Source organism: Podarcis bocagei (genome assembly GCF_964188305.1).
Source record: "Podarcis bocagei genome assembly, chromosome: 14".
In the NCBI taxonomy this organism is placed as follows: domain Eukaryota; kingdom Metazoa; phylum Chordata; class Lepidosauria; order Squamata; family Lacertidae; genus Podarcis; species Podarcis bocagei.
In genome coordinates, this window is record NC_138139.1 from 27,003,328 (window position 1) to 27,020,346 (window position 17,019).

Below are 17,019 nucleotides of genomic sequence, written 5' to 3' on the forward strand. Positions count from 1 at the left end.
GTGAGGCCGAGAGGGGGGTCGTGTCATCTGGGCTGCTCAGGACCTCCATACACAATGGCCAGGCTTGCACCTCAGGGAGGTCACTTTGGTTCTGCTGGTGCAGTGGTTTGGCTTCACTCCCAGAGGTGCACTCTATTGTCTCTCAAGACTTGCATCATGTGGAGCCATGGAATAGATCTGTCATGCGGTCTTCATTCATCCCACCGAAAAACTTTAAACTTCTTTAAATTGCAGACGTGGGTCTTTTCATACTTCCCAGATGTGATGCTCTGGACTATGGCTAGTCTTTCAAGTTTCAAGATCAGATACTGGGGAGGGGAGTTGCTTTCAGAAGATTACCGCCAAGACTGATCATTGGGCTTGTCTACTAAAATATTCTCAGTGGAGGAGAAACTGCTCTGGCGAGGCGTGGTTTAGGCCAGGACATGGCGCTCAAGGGGACCTGCTGTGGCTAAGCCTGGGCCCACCACCGCTGCCATTTTGCTGTCAGCAGCAGCAATGGGTAAACAGATGGGGAGGAGTGCAACTGAATAGAGAAAAGTAATACCAGAACTCAGGGTTCAGGACAGATAAAATAATGTACTTCTTCATGAAGCGCATGAACTACGGAACTCGCTTCCACAGGAGACAGTGATGGCCATCAACTACAGTGGCTTTAAAAGGGGTTTAGGCAGATTCATGAGGAATTAGGCTCTCAGTGGCTACTAGCCACAATAGGCATGTCCCACCTCCTTGGCCTGATCCAACTGAGCTCTCTTTATGTTCTTAATAGCCCCTCCTTCCCCCTCAGAACCAGAGTAAAGTATGCAAAAAATAATATAAATAATAACCATGCAAACCTGCGCAATGCATGCAGGCTGTCTGAGTTTTTTATTGACGCTTTTTTCAAAAGTACAAAAGTGAAATCTATTCACAACAGAGCTCGGAGAGAGCCTGATCCCTTGGTGCAACGTGGAAAAGGCAGCGCCTTCCTGAGAGAAAGCCAGCAAAAATTGTGACAGGCACATAGGAGGGAACAGAGCAGCTCTCCTGGGCCCTCGTTCTGCAGAGAAACATCCCTGAGGTTAACAACATCCATGAATCAGTGACAGTTCTTTACCTTCTCCTCGGCCAAAGTCTATGACGACCCAGAGAGGAATGCCAACTATTTAAGGGATGCAGAGCTGCCAACTTTAACGACCATCTGTTGGCAATCCATTTGCCTTGCCATTGAACAAAAACCGCCACCCCATAAAGATCAAAATAGCAACACTTCCTTCGGAAGAGTGAAACAAACTCAATTTAGCAATTAAACCACTCCCAGATGAATTAAAAGACCGATAAGAACAGCAAGCGGCTTTGGAAAGCAAGAACAAGAAAAAGAAGCAGGCAGGCTCTCATTTACCTTGTATTAATTAAAAATCTTAATTTGGGGGAGACCTCTACCGATAAAACAAAAACATTGGTAACTGAACTGGAAAACTCACCGGCACACTTGGGTGCTTCCTTTGTTAAGTGAAAACCTCGTGATTCAAGGATACAAATGATATATAGGTTTGGGGGTGGGAATGCAGTACCTCTGCAGGATCCCTCTGGTGAATGAAAGGCTGGAATCAAACTTTAATTGTCAGATGGAGAAGAGCCGACTTGGAATGAATAGATTAGCGCTGTGCCAAAATCCACCCTCCAATTACTCAAAATATTTCTTCCCCTTCCCCTGCCTCATCTGCTTAAGAAGGTCTTTTGATTTCAGTGGGTGTGCAGCTGGGGTTGCCATCTCGTTGTGCAGTGGACAAGGATGGTGTGTCCGCATCTGCCCTTTGCTTCCTGACTTGCCCCATGGAGACGACCTCGTGATGGGCTTACATTGGGGCATGAGACAGGGGAGGCTGGATACCAAGCCCTCGAGATTTTGTTTTTAGGTGAAGTCCTTCCTTTTTCCTCACAACAAAGCTCACGGCACTGTTTTCTTAAAAAGTCATAAAAATCATAGAATTGTAGAGTTGGAAAGGGCCCTACGTGCCGTCTAATCCAACTCCCTGCACTGCCAGAAATCACAGCTAAAGAATCCCTGACAGATGGCCAGCCAACATCTGTAGGAAAACCTCCATGGAAGGAGAGTCTACCACCTTCTGAGGCAGGCCATTCCGCTGCTGAACAGCTTTTGCTGCCAGAAAGTTCTTCCTAATGCCCAGGCGGAATCTTGTCTCTTGTCATTTGAATCCATTGGTTTGAGTCCTGCCCTCTGGAGCAGCAGAAACAAGCTTGCTCCACCTTCTATGTGTCAGTTTTTCAGTTATTTGAAGAAGGCTATCACATCCCCTCTCAGTCTTGTCTTCTCCAGGTGACCCAGTTCCCTCAACTGCTGAAGTGACTTCACTTCATTTAAAACAAGGGTGGAGGAAGCATGCGGCCCCAAGCCTCTCGATCTGGACCCCAGGGCTTTCCCCAAGGCCACACACCTTCTAGGCCAGCGGTTCTCAACCTGTGGGTCCCCAGATGTTGTTGGACTACAACTCCCATCATCCCTAGCTAGCAAGGCCAGAGCTCAGGGATGATGGGAGTTGTAGTCCAACATCATCTGGGGACCCATAGGCTGAGAACCGCTGCTCTAGGCCCTGTTTTCCATCCTCCTCGAGGGTTTTTGCCTTACTCAAAAGTGTCTCTTGCCTGTCTGGATGGCAAGCAGAGGGTGGGTGGGTGAGCATTTATAGAAAGTAGCCTAGAGCACAAAGGTACACTGCATTCCTTGCTCAACCCACCTGTGCTCCTTCCATCAATTGCATGATGCTGCCCAGAAGGGAATGTGGCCCTTGCTGTGAAAAAGGTACCCCACCTATCCATTCTTCCTTTTTAATGAACAGCCAACAGGCAGCCTTCTCAACCCTTCCTGCGATTACAGCAAAGCCCACCCAAGGATGTAATAGCATTTCCAGGAAGTGCAGACAAGCAGAATGCACAATATGACTTGTAGGATGAAAGACAAGACACTCGCAAACAGCCCTTGGGTTACCTCAAAAGGAAGGGAAGCACAACAAAAATTCTGCCCATTACCCATAAGGGTTTTCCTAACATTCTCTCTCCTCTCTGGTAATTTTCAAGTGCAATTTCTTCGCTCATTAACCGAGGGGAAATGGTGAGGGGCAAAACAACAACAAAACACAGAATAAATCCTGGCACAGCACTAAGTAGATCCATTTTAAATCCAAGCCACTTGGGAGAGTTTTTTGTTTTTTTAAAGATACCCTTGCCTCTTCTGACACCTTGTGGAGTTCCTGACTCCGCCAACTTCACTGCAGGAGAGTCAGACGAGAAAGCATTTGTCAAATTGAAGGAGGCACAGGTGGCCCAGATCAACTTCCCTGAGACCTGTTGCCCAGAGCCTGGTTCTGCCTTATCTGTGTTTGAAGTCCAGACAGCACTGAGTGCAAATAAATAGCTCTTCACCTTTAAGGCAGTATGTGGCCTTTTTTTTTTTTTTACACAGGTGGCTCCACCAGAGGGTAGGATTTGAACCCAGAACTGTTAAAGCAGCAGCACCTGCATTTTGGCATTCCCTGCCTATTGAGATCAAGCAGGCACCTTCCCCATAGTCTTTTCATTGCCTGATAAAAACATTCTTGTTCAAACAAGTCTACCCAAAATGCTTTGAAAGTGTAGGTAATTTTAATCTGTTTTCAGTATTTTAATTTATTTATGTTTTAAAGTATGGTTGCAATTTTTCTCAGTTTATTGTGTTACCTTTTTGTAAAGCTCTTTGAGGTTTGTTTGTTTTACAATCAAGTGGGGCATAAATTTTATGAAATAAAATAAAAATGTAGTTCAGCAGTGAGTTGGCCTTTGACATAGGATCCCATCCCATCCCAAGTTAGGTTCCTCAGATAGGCTGGGGCAAAGTCACAGAAACTCTTAGTCTCCTTTTAGTCCAGTTCTCCACTCTTCAAAATCAGTTTACATTTTTAAAAAGCCTTCTTTGTGAAAATCCACCAGTATCTTAGTGTCAATTTTTCATAAGATACACATTTCAGCATGCTATTTTCACTAATATATATGCGTTTTATTGCACACTTTACCCTAATATATATGTTTTTGTACATATTACTTTGCCGGAAAACTTGGTTGCAAGATTTGGACTCAAGTGGATTTTGAAAGGCGTGTCAGAAAGTACAAATTGCCTTTAAATGCAAACCAAATCTATTTTCTTCCCCACCCCTACTCAGGGGCGTAGGAGGCGTGGGCAGTCCACACCGGGTGTCACCCTGAGGGGGGGTGCCAAAATGGCGGGTGGCCGAGGGCTACACTCACTGTAGGGTGGCCGAGTGCTGCCCGTATTGGTGCCATGCGTGTGCCGTCCGTATCAGCGCCGCTGGGCGGTCTGCCCCGCCCCTGTGGCCATTTCACCCTGCCCCTCGACACCCCACACCGGGTGCCGGAGAGTCTTCCTTCGCCACTGCCCCTACTTTGACTCACCTAAGCAGGTTGCTGCATGCACTAGCAGGAGAAAGCCTCTTCCGCCTAAGGAGGAGGAAGAGTTGTGGGCTTCACGGCCTCTCCACGTGCGTGGTGGGCGGAGGACAGCCCTGCGTGATTGGGGGGATTCCCAATTGGTTGGCTTGGGGGCGTGGCCTGCCCTATTTAAGGCAGGATACGGCTGGGAATCTCCCTCTTTGCCGCCTGTCAGCTGTTCCTGCTGTTTCCCCACCCTCCTGCCCTATAAGATTTTCGTTTCTTGACCTTGCTATGGACCTTGGTTGGTTGCCGTTGAGGGGCCTGGTAGGAATTTTTCCACTTGGCAAATTGGCACCAGCCACTTGGTTTTCGCCTACCTCATAGCAAATCGTCACAACTTTCTGGGTATTGGCGGTTAGGCATTGGTATTTGTTCTGTAGATGGAAGAGGGGAGGTAGCGCATCAGCTGCCCCACATATTGAAGGGTAGTCCGTTAAAGGATTCCAGGAGGCATGGCCCTGTCCGAAGCCTAAGGAGGTTAGGGCCCAAGGCACGCCTCCTAGTGGTGACCCCAGGGGAGTTCCTAGTTGATGTGCATCAGCAGGATTCCCCCCTATTGGTGGTTAACCCTTCCCAGACTTCAAGCAGATGGGCTGGAGTTGGATATAGTCGGTTAGGACCAATGCCTAAGCCAATACCGCTCTTCACCTGTAACCAATAAAGTTGTGGCCTTTTTTAGCCCATTAACCTTAATAATTGTGTCATGTGTCATTATTTCCACCTGGAGGGGTCGGGAACTCGCCACGCAAAGGCTGGCAGTGACACAACTGTCAGACTCACTACACTGCATGGCCGAAAGGTGACTGTGAAGAGGGGTTGGACACCATGGCAAGAGGGCTTTGCCACAGGGTGGAAAGGGATAATTTGGGATAATGGAGTTGGGATCCTCCTCTTCGCCCCCCCCCTCTCCAACCCCTGATTTCACTCTCACTGGGTCTCTCCAGGGAACGTTGTGGCTTCTGGGAATTTAGATGTACTCTCCACAGACAGCAAGCAATTTACCACTGGAATTATGGATGGATACAACCCTCTCTCTGCACGGAGGATGCATTTCATCAGAAAGGAGTTTTCTGCAGCATTACTGCTGGAGGAAGTTTATGGCTGTTTCCCCCAGGGATGCTGGCAAAAGACTGTCTGGGTAGTTTGGAAGAAGAGGATATATAACCCCTTTTTTGCCTCTCCTCCTTGCAAGCTGGGTGGCTTATCCATCACAGTTTTGATCCAAGTAATCCCAAGGACTATAGCTCTGTGGACTCCCTGACAATCTCACAAAATCGTAAAATTGAGGGAGCTGCAGCAACTGGAGCTCTTCAAAACCAATTTATGCTTTGGAGCATAAAACAGTATCCGGAACGGTGCCTGTGGATGGCAGCATAGAATGTTGGGCTGCACCTGAGAGCCCTTCCAGACTTTGTGTTTTTATTGTGCATTCATGTGCTCACGATGGTATTAGGGCAGTTATCCATGAGCCTTGCTTTCAACTCCATTTCCACTCGCAAATGTGCTTTTTGGGGTCCCACTTTCGTTGTACTAGAGCTCAAGAGCCCCTTGAGGATGGCAATAATCCAGTAACAGTGAGGAAGCATCACAAACTAATTAATAAAGCAGACTGATGTGCAGACAGTGTAAATGCACCACTAGTGAACTATTATTAAATGAATGACATGCTGAAGAAGATATTTGCAAACCCTACCATTCACCAGTCTAGAGGGGCCTTGAGCTATGAGCCAGAAGCACCGAGTTCAAATGTTACATGGACACACTAAGTGACCAGAGGCAAATGACTCCCAGTTTCAGTCATCCACCTGCAACCTGAGGGTCATACTAATGACTGGCCAACCTTACAAGGTTGTTGTCAGGGTTACTGAAATTGGTTGGTAGTTCTGTGCACACACAGACATACACCCCCCCCCTTAAAGAAACTTTCCCAGGAAAACTCACAATAAAGATAAAAATACAACCATGCACCATGAAAAAAGCATATTAAAATAAAAGCAATAAAATAACAGTGCAAATCTGAATTAGTAAATAAAAGAGAAGCATGAGAACCAAACACTGAAGATGAAACTGGGAGAGAAGAAAATATAAACGCAGCTATCTTTATTCACTATTAAAAGTTTTAGTGCTGTTATCTGTGTCTTAGTGATGATTATTTTATGGGTATATTTTTTCTTTAAAAAGTTTTGCTGATTTTAGCTGCGTCTTATCTACAGTTTTATGATTATGTACCCCACTTTAAGACAGCTCTTAGATCAAACTGTCTATCAATCTTCCAAATAAAATTAAATATTTAATGTTGTTGTTGTTGTTGTTATTATTATGGTTTCCATCTGGTGTGAAAATGACACCAAAGCAGCTGATGTCAAACAAATGACAACCCATCTGGTGCCAGGCAAGCCACTCTAGGGGGGGCATTCGGCAATAGAGGCATCCCCACCACCAGCACCCAGAAGCATCTTTCTCTGATTGCTGCCCATCACACATGGGAGAGCACGCATTCCCAGGGAGAGGCTTCTGAGATGACCCCACAGCTTGGGGCAGACCCCTGTAGAGATGGGCTGGCGGACGGACCTGCCAGTTATCCTGGGCTATAGCAGGGAGCGCAAACACTTTGAATTGGTCCCAGAAATGGACCAGGATCCAGCCTTCTCTGCACCAGCAAGTTGGGTGTTCCTAGATAGCACCCTAACATTCTTCACTCTCCACAGTTTTTGAAGTGTCTCCAAGGGCAGCTCTGTGTACAATGCATTGCAGTAGCCCAACTGAGAAGCTACCCCAGCATGGATGACTGAAGTTAGGGCGTCTCTGTCTGGAAAGGGGTCATGGGTGATGCTGCAGCAGCCCAGGATGGCAAAGAGCGGTCTGTGCCATCAAGGCCACTTGCGCCCCTCAGATGACAGAGTCTGGCCCCAAAGCACCGTGAAATCTCAAACTTGGTTGTTGTTTCTATAGGGGGAGTGCAACTCCATCCAGAACACAAATAGCCTGTGCATTTTGGGTATGTGTGTGTGTGTGTATAGTTCTGCTACTGAACTCCCACTGACTTCTATGGGAATTTCCCTCTAGAGAACCAAGCCTTGGAATGTTGCAGTTCAGCCTTTCCCAACCTAGCACCTTCCAGATGTTTGGAACTCCAGCTCCCAGCTAGCACAGCTGTCGGCAAAGGCTGTTAGAGAAACTCGGCCTCTCTGACTCTCATTGGAACACAGGGCATAGGCAGACCGCCAGCCCATCTAACCCAAGTGTTGTCTACACGGACTGGCAGCAGCACAGTTTCGGGCAGGGTTACCTCCCAGTCCTATCTGGCTATTCCATCCAGGATTGAATTTGGGTCCTTCTGCATGGAAGACAGATGCTAAACCACTGAGCTATGGCCCTTCCCTCGCTGCTGCTTTTTGGGGGGGCAGGGGAGCGAGTCTATTTCTCTGCTCCACCCACCAGCCTCTGCCTGTCCTGGCCTCCCTACATATCCAAGGTAAGACTTTGGGGAATGGCAGCGTCCAAGAGGAAAACGAAGAAGTCCTTTGTGCCAAAAAGAAACGGACATTTATTTCCCTTCCCTCGTAAAAGCGTCAGAGCCCGCATTGCATCACCATAAGGAAAGGAAGTGTCCCTTACCAGAGAGTGAGTAATCGGTGTTTGTCATCCGCATGGCTGGCGTGTACGAGACGCTTGGCATGTCGTGGCCTTTCTTCTGCTTCCGTCGATACCACACGAAGAGTGCCAGCAGAACCATAATAATTAGCAGGAGGATAATAATCCCAATGATGGCTCCCACTGAATGCCTCTCCGATCCAAGAGCGGGACTAATTTTAGTATAGGGGTTTAATTCTTCCATCATGAGAGCCGCTGTTAAAAATAATTCACAATGTGCTGTTAAATTGAGTGGCAGAAACCCATTTTGCAAGGAGAGGCGTTTATCTCTCCTTCCCTCCCTCCTGGCTCTTTGGAATCTCTGGACTACAAATACTGGATGGAAACATTTGCAATACCAGCAAAATATTTTGTAACTCGCTGCCCCTATCCAAGGGTTTTCCCCCCACACCCCGGGGCAAAAATGTCAATTTTAGTTTCTCATCTTGCCAGTCCCATGCTTGGGCTCACCCATCGCTATCTGAGAGGCTGCCGAAAGACATACTTGGGCACTCAGTTTGAAAGAAAAGGCAAAGGGATTTTGTCTCACCTTGGTCACACCTGATTCCTTTGAAGCCAGGGCTGCAGTAGCAGGTGCCTGTAACGTAGTCGCAGGTCGCGTTGTTCATGCATTCGCACAGCTGCTGGCAACCATAACCAAATGTTCCTGGGGGGCATTCTGCAAATTCAAAAAGGGTGAAAATTTATGGGTCTATGGACCGCAAGAAAGCTGTGTGTGTGTTCGTGTGTAAAAAGGGTGAAATGGTCGGTGAGAACTTTGACAAGACGAGACCATTTTTATATAGACACCGTTTTTTTCTGTGTATAAGACGCGCCCATGTATAAGATGACCCCTATTTTTTTAACCCAAAATTAAGAAAATGCACTATGTACGATCTGTGTATAAGACGACCCCTTATTTTAAACTTCAACAATTTAGGAAAAAATATAGTCTTATACACGGAAAAATACGGTATATTTTTAAATGGAGGATTTGTTAGTATAATGATTCATATATCCTGCTCTTCTAACATGGTATCTATTACTCAAGGCAGCTAACAGTAATGGCAATCTCCATGGTACACAAGAACAGAGGAAATTTCCTTATACCAAGCCAGATCACTGGTCCATCCAGTTCAGTATTGCCTACACTGGCTGGCAATAGCTCTCCACAGTTTAAGGCAGGGAATCTCTTCCAGCAGGGAAGGAGCAGGAGAGGCTGGGAAGGTGGGGCGGGGGAGTGAGGCCAAGGGGCTGCAGGCTGAACACAGCCCATAGGTTTGCCCACCTATGACTTGGGCAGAAAGACAGCAGAGCTCTTGCCATCTATTCTTCTGCATTTATTTAATTTGTTTATGAATATTTATAAACTGTAAAAACAACAGCAACCATAAAACACCATTTCATAAATCTGTAGGGACCACTAAAATAAAGCAAGTTTATACTTCATTAAATTGTGCCGGTGTGCCTTGTGGCTCTGATGCTTCAGTGACAGCAGCAACAATATCCTGGGATGGCACCAGCGCTTGACATCATTGGGCAGCTACAGGGGTCTGCTGCTGATGCCCCCTCCCCCAATATTTTCTGGCCTAGCACTCCCAAGGAGACCAGGTGTCTGGGTGTAGACACCCTTAAGATTTCCCACAATGACCCTCGCCTAGTGTAACCACAGGGAAATTGTGGGAAACCTAAAGGGTGGCTGAGCACTGCCTGGACTGCTTCCACTACAGCTAAATAATTTGCCTAAGGTCCACAAACAATGGAGGAATCTATTAAAGGACACTTTCCCTGGAAGGGGTAGGGGCCCCAAGCCAGTCCTGAAAACAAAAGTATCCATGATTTAGCTCTGCATTCTTCCTCCCTTTTTTCTCCTCTTGGATGCTGAAAGTTTGGTTGTCCTGCATTTCTACCAGAGGCAAAATGATTGAATGTCCAATGACATAATTTATTCAAGCAATTACCATGATGGTCTAGGACGATAAATCCAGAGCTGCTTATAATATTGTTGGGCAACTTTCTGTAAGAAATAGAAAGGAAGGCTGCAAAGCGGCCTGGAAACTCCTGAGACTTTGGAGAAAGAGAGGAGAAGGGGGAGTTCTACAGGAAGCGCCAGTCAACTGTACTATTTATTCGCCCTAAACCAGCAAAGCTCCTTCAAGATGACCACCTCCTTGGTCCCATCAGACACAGGCTGCCCAGCCCAGCAGCAACACATTCATAAAGTCCACAGAAGGCAACTCTCTCCCTTCCAAAAACATCATTAAAGCCCTGAATGTAAACATGGGACAAGGAAGCCGGCTCCAAATGACCCATTCTAAGCTCTCAACATTGTTTTCTGTCTTAAATTTCAGGGAGAGTTGTTTTTATCATGTAAGGCCATAGTCATGTTCACACCACACATTTAAAGCACTATGATACCACTTTAAACAGCCACAGCTTCCCCCAAAGAATTCTGGGAGCTGTAGTTTGTTAAGGATGCTGAGAGTTGGTAGGAGACCCAGGAGTTGGTAGGAGACCCAGGAGTAGAGCGGGCCGCTATGGCCTGATCTAGCAGGCTCTTTTATGTTCTTGCTGATCCATGGGTGGAGTGGGGAGCCTAAAATCCATGATAGGGCAACCTACCTGCCACAAATAGTGAGCAAAGCTTTGGAGTTCTCTAGAGCTCTTCATCAGAATGGATAAGTAAGCACTTCTCTTGGGTCTTTTAATCACTGAGGTTTTGTGCATTTTAGCACTTAGGACTATTTCATTTCCTCCTTTGTTGGATTTAGTGGTTTTTAAATAGTTTTTATTGATCTTGCGCTGTGGCTTCTTGATGGTTTTATGTGGCATTGATGCCGATCATTGTGCCAGTAGTTTTTTTTTTGCTTCCGTATTGCTTGTTTTTAGCTTTGACTATATTTGCCATGCATTGATTTTTAAAATTTGTGAACTGTCCAGAGAGAGCATGGTTAATTGGGCAGTATAAAAATGCCCCAAATAAAAGAGACAGATAAATAAGAACCCTGCAGCTGCACCAGGCCAATGGGGGCCCATCTAGTCCAGCAGCCTGTTCTCACAGTGGCCAATCAGATGCCCCACTGGGAAGGCTGAAAGCAGGATTGGAGCTGAACAGCATTATCCCCATCTGTGATTCCCAGCAACAGGCACACTGTGTCCAGCGCCGGAGGCAGAACACAGCCATCATCATTGATGGCCTTCTCCTCCATCATTTCAAAGCCATCCAAGTTGGCGGCCGTCACTGCATGTTTGTGGGAGCAGATGCCACTGTTGAACTATGCACCATGTGAAAGAGGACTTCCTTTTGTCTCCTGAGCCTGAAGAAATAAATAAGCACAACAGAACCCAGCAAAAGCTGATGTGATATTAAAGTCACACCACCTATACTTTTACAGATAGGTAGCCGTGTTGGTCTGCCATAGTCAAAATAGAACAATTCCTTCCTGTAGCACCTTAAAGACCAACTAAGTTAGTTCTTGGTATAAGCTTTCGTGTGCATGCACACTTCTTCAGATACCAATACTTTGTGAACTATACTTTGTAGCACCTATACTTTGTAAACGTCTGAAGGTGGATTCTAGGAGTTGCTGTGTGCTGCCTTGATTGGATTAGCCTCTGCTAGGAGATAGGATCACGAGAACATAAGCAGAGCCTGCTGGATTAGGCCAGTGGCCCATCTAGTCTACTCTTTTGTTTTCACAGTGACCACCCAGGAGAAGTCTGCAAGGATGACCCATGTGCAAAACCATCCTCTCCTCATGTGGTTTCCAGCAACTGGCATTCAGAAGCATTGCTGCTTTTGACCATGGGCAAAAGCTTAGCCACTGTGGCTAGTAAACATTGATAGCCTCTGCCGCCATGATTTTGTCCAATCCTCTTTTAACACCATCTAGCTTGACTCCTGTGGGAGTGAGGAAAAAGCTATCAAATGCTGCTATCCAAAATGGCTATGGTCTGTCTCCACATTCAGAGGCAGTAATATTGTCCCCACCTTCAAAAAGTGGGAGTTGGGAGGGTGGGGGGTGGGGGGTGGGGAGAAGACCCAGGTAGCTACCAACCGGTGAGCTTGACATTGATACAAGGAAAGTTCCTAGAACAGATAATTAAGCAGTTGGTGTGAGAGCACTGAACGGGTTGGAGAACTGGGCTCAAACTAATGAAATTAATTTCAGTACAGTGGTACCTTGGGTTAAGAACTTAATTCATTCCAGAGGTCAGTTCTTAACCTGAAACTGTTCTTAACCTGAGGTACCACTTTAGTTATAGTTAATGGGTCCTCTTGCTGCTGCCGCACGATTTCTGTTCTCATCCTGAAGCAAAGTTCTTAACCCGAGGTACTATTTCTGGGTTAGCGGAGTCTGTAACCTGAAGCATCTGTAACCTGAAGTGTCTGCAACCTGAGGTACCACTGTAGTTTTACACTTTGGCAGGAAGAACCACCAGCACATTTACAAGATGGGGGACACCTGGCTTGCCAATAGCACATGGGAAAAGGATTGAGGGGGTCTTAGAAGACCACAAGCTGAACATGAGTCCACAGTGGGATGAAGCAGCAAAAAAAGCTAATGCTATTCTAGACTGCATCAACACAAGTATAGTGTCAAATCAAGAGAAATAGAATAGTCCCCCCTCTATTCTGCCATGCCTGGACTACTCTGTGGAGTACTGTGTCCAGTTCCGGACACTGCAATTTAAGGAGGATATTGAGAAGCTGGAACATGTGCAGAGGAGGGCAACCAAGATGATCAAGGGTCTGGAAAGCAAGCCTTATGAGGAACTGTTGAGGAAGTTGGGTATGTTTAGCCTGGAGAAGAAGAGGGCTGGAAGATGGAGCAAGCTTGTTTCCTCTTGCTCCAGAGCGTAGGACCCAAACCAATGGATTCAAGTTAAAAGAAAGGAGATTCCAGCTAAACATTAGGAAGAACTTTCTGGTGGTAAGAGCTGTTTGATAGTAGAATGGCCAATGTGAGATCAGGATGCTGGACCAGATGAGCTACTGGCTCTTCTTATGTTCTTAAAAAGGTTCCCCACTGCTGCTGTAGCAGAAGGTGGAAGGGTGCTGTCAGGGAACTGACATCAGAGCAACAGGAGAAGGAGAGGCTCTCCGATTCTGCAGGGGAAGGTACCAGCACAAGGGGGAGACGTAGCTTGATAGAGGGGGAAGGAAATCAGCGCAACACCAAGGATCCAGGAGAGCAAATGGCAGAGGAGGTGGAAGGGCTCCGGGATTCTTCCTTGGAAGTCAGTGAGGAGAGCACTGGTCCTCCACTACCCACGCCCTCCCTGCGCAGGAGACTTCCGCGCAATGAGAGGCGGAGACGATTGGGTGTCAAGCAGCTTTTATGCTGGCAAAGGTTTAAGAAACGCCCACAGACAGATTCTGCTAGCGACTGAGGCAGCCACGCTGAGATGGGCTGTGCAATCAAGACGGTTTAACCTATGCAACCAAGCTTCCAAACGGGAAGGTTTACGCACGAGTAACTCCCAACCCTTACAGGTGCTTTGCAATTAGCTTCAACAGCTGCCTCCCACAACTTGAAACAGAGCATAAGATGTGAGGACACACACACACACATATATTCATTTTCAATTGTGAACACAGCCAAAGGGAAAAGACCCTCCTAGGATGAAGGGGAGAAGGTCAGAAACAACTTACTTTGCTCACACTGCTTCCCCGTAAACCCTGTCCTGCATGTGCACTGCCCAGTAATGTGGTCACAATCCGCTCCATTCTGACACTGGCAGACATTGGCACAGCTTTTCCCATAGAAAGCAGCTGGACATCCTGGGGTGGGGTAGAAAGAAGAAAAGGTAAATAAGTAGAAAAGGGAAGCTTTTAATGTTTAACAGACCATTGTATCTTAATATTTTGTTGGAAGCCGCCCAGAGTGGCTGGGGAAACCCAGCCAGATGGGCGGGGTATAAATAATAAATTATTATTATTAACCAGGGGAGCTGCAAAGCCAAGAGTCAAGTCCCCAACTAGCTATGGAGCTCACTGGGCGACCTGACTGGGTCAGTCACTTTATTTCAGTCTAACCTACTTTGTAGGCTTGTTCTGAGGATAAAAAGGTTGGGTGTGGCGGGGAGAACCTGTGTGCTGCCTTAAGCTGCTTGGAAGTAAAACGACAACCGCTTTTTAAAAAACCAGTTTCAAAATTGCTCAGGTGACTGAAGCTCTATTTTGGTTCCTGCATGCCATGCCCACGATCAAATCACAGGAGGCTTGTCCACAAGTTACAGAGAACACAGGTACAAGCTGCCTCTTGTTTGTGTGCAAGTGTGTGCACGTGTCAATTTGTACAAACTACTGTGTGCACAGGCACACAGACTGCACTCTCATTGCATGTACAAGGGTTGTTGTTGTTCAGTCGTTTAGTTGTGTCCGACTCTTCATGACCCCACGGACCAGAGCACGCCAGGCACTTCTGTCTTCCACTGCCTCCCGCAGTTTGGTCAAACTCATGCTGGTAGCTTCGAGAACATTGTCCAACCATCTCATCCTCTGTCCCCTTCTCCTTGTGCCCTCCATCTTTCCCAACATCAGGGTCTTTTCCAGGGAGTCTTCTCTTCTCATGAGGTGGCCAAAGTATTGGCACCTCAGCTTCAGGATCTGTCCTTCCAGTGAGCACTCAGGGCTGATTTCCTTAAGAATGGATAGGTTTGATCTTCTTGCAGTCCATGGGACTCTCAAGAGTCTCCTCCAGCACCATAATTCAAAAGCATCAATTCTTCGGCGATCAGCCTTCTTTATGTACAAGGGTAAAGGTAAAGGGACCCCTGACCATTAGGTCCAGTTGTGACTGACTCTGGGGTTGCGGCGCTCATCTCGCTTTACTGGCCGAGGGAGCCAGCTTCCGGGTCATGTGGCCAGCATGACTAAGCCGCTTCTGGCGAACCAGAGCAGTGCACAGAAACGCCGTTTACCTTCCCGCCAGAGCGGTACCTATTTATCTACTTGCACTTTGACATGCTTTCGAACTACTAGGTTGGCAGGAGCAGGGACTGAGCAACGGGAGCTAATCCTGTCGCGGGGGGCGGGGGGGGGATTCGGACCGCCGACCTTCTGATCGGCAAGTCCTAGGCTCTGTGGTTTAACCCACAGCGCCACCCGTGTCCAAGGGTACAGCTCAGCTATTGTCTACACAGGTACACAGACTGCATACTTGTTGAATGTAAAGTCTGAACACACCTAATGTGGGGAAAGGGGAAATGCAGGGACGTCTGAGGGTGGCTGCTAGCTGCTCTGCAGCAGAAGAGCCATGATGGGGGAAAGAGGCAACCACAGAGTATGTAGACTAGGGGAGAACAGCAGCACCAGAATGGTAGCTCAGTGGTAGAGCATCTGCCTTGCAGGCAGATGGTCTCAGGATCAAATCCTGACATCTCCAGGTAAGGCTGGGCAAGACCCCAGTCTGAAACTCTGGAAAACCGCTGCCAGTGTAGACAATATTGAACTGGGTGGACCAATTGTCTTAGTATAAGGCCACTTCCTATGTTCCTATGACTTGTAGAGACAGCATGGGTGGAGAGGGACCCAGAAGGAAATTGATATGTTTTCTTTAAATGTGTGAGTCAGCCTTGTAAAGATGTTGAAGTGTGACTCTTACACAGTGACATAGGAATCTGCCTTATACTGAACCAGACCATTGGTCTATCTAGCTCTGTATTGCCTGCACTGACTGGCAGTAGTTGTTCTCCAGGGCTTCAGGCAGGGGACATTCCCAGCTTTACCTTGAGATGCCACTGGGACCTTCTACATGCAAAGCAGATGCTTCACCGCTGATCAACAGCCCTTCCCCAATTTCAACTATTTAATTTAGAACGCTTGGCTGCTAATGATGCAGAAGCTTGCATTTAAAAAGTCTCCTAATTCCAAATGTTCAGGTTCTAAAAACTGCCATTCCGCTGGAAGGAAACAGGTAAGTGATCTCCTAATTTCAAAATAAATCTGGTGGTCTTGTTTGGCTTTGTCTCAGAACAAATTAAGTGCACTGCAGAAATGTTGACGTGTCTGCCTTGGAAGTAAGTGCTGGGGAATTAAGATGTTATGTACACAAATAGATAAATCAAGTTTTATTCCTCTTTTTTTCTCTTTTGGTTAACATCTCTTTTTACTAGGAACATTTGTTTCTTTGCTTTGTTTTTTGGCAGAGATTAAGTGTGCATTAGCAAAACCCACCCCCCTGGATGCAATGCAGGAAGCTCCCGCAAGGGGGCAGTGCATACTTTTTAAAAACAGACACATTCCCACTAAACACCACCACCACCATCATTTAAAGCTGTAAATCTTACGTTGTGTACAGTAGGGACCTGTCCAGCCAGGGGTGCACCTGCATTCTCCATCGTGAGGGCTGCACACTGCACCATTGTGACAACTGCAAGAATGAAAACAGTCTGCACCCCAAAAGCCAACAGGGCATGCTGGAGAGAAAGAAAGAGAGATAAAACAATTATACAATATTTCCATATATCTATGTTTTTGAAAGGCCAGCCACTTCGGCTGCATTCACATAGCAGTTTACTCCATTCCCCCCAATGTTTCCCCAACTGTTAATTTCTTTCTTAAGCTTTCACACAATATAAAACCCATTTCCAGAAAATGAATGGAATATAGTGCATGCTTAGTGCTCCATGTTATTTGATTCTAGAAAAAATCCCGTTTGCCGCCTTCCCTTTACCTGGAAAATCATGAGAGTAAAGCAACAAAATTTGGGGAGGCATATTGGCACGCAGTTCTTTCCTGCTGTTTTCATGGGGGAATCATGGGGGGAGGGAAGAAAGCTGGCTGTGTAGAAAGGGTAGGGTGTGAGTGAAATTTAGCAGGACATGCCAGTATATTGGCCAAAAAGGCCACGGTTTCATAATGCAACAGGGTGAAAAGAACATTAGAAAAGC

At 46.8% G+C, this 17,019-nt stretch overlaps 1 protein-coding gene across 7 annotated transcripts in view; it reads right to left on the bottom strand.

The window, feature by feature from the left end:
• Positions 1-17,019, bottom strand: part of MEGF11 (multiple EGF like domains 11) — a 343,630-nt gene that overhangs the window by 24,558 nt on the left and 302,053 nt on the right. For all 7 annotated transcript variants that reach the window (XM_081171061.1, XM_081171057.1, XM_081171059.1 and 4 more), the window contains 4 exons: positions 16,417-16,545; positions 13,778-13,906; positions 8,672-8,800; positions 8,107-8,337 (listed from right to left, as the gene is read on the bottom strand). In XM_081171061.1, coding sequence (XP_081027187.1) covers positions 8,107-8,337; positions 8,672-8,800; positions 13,778-13,906; positions 16,417-16,545 — 618 coding nt within the window. The remainder of the gene's footprint in view (positions 1-8,106; positions 8,338-8,671; positions 8,801-13,777; positions 13,907-16,416; positions 16,546-17,019) is intronic.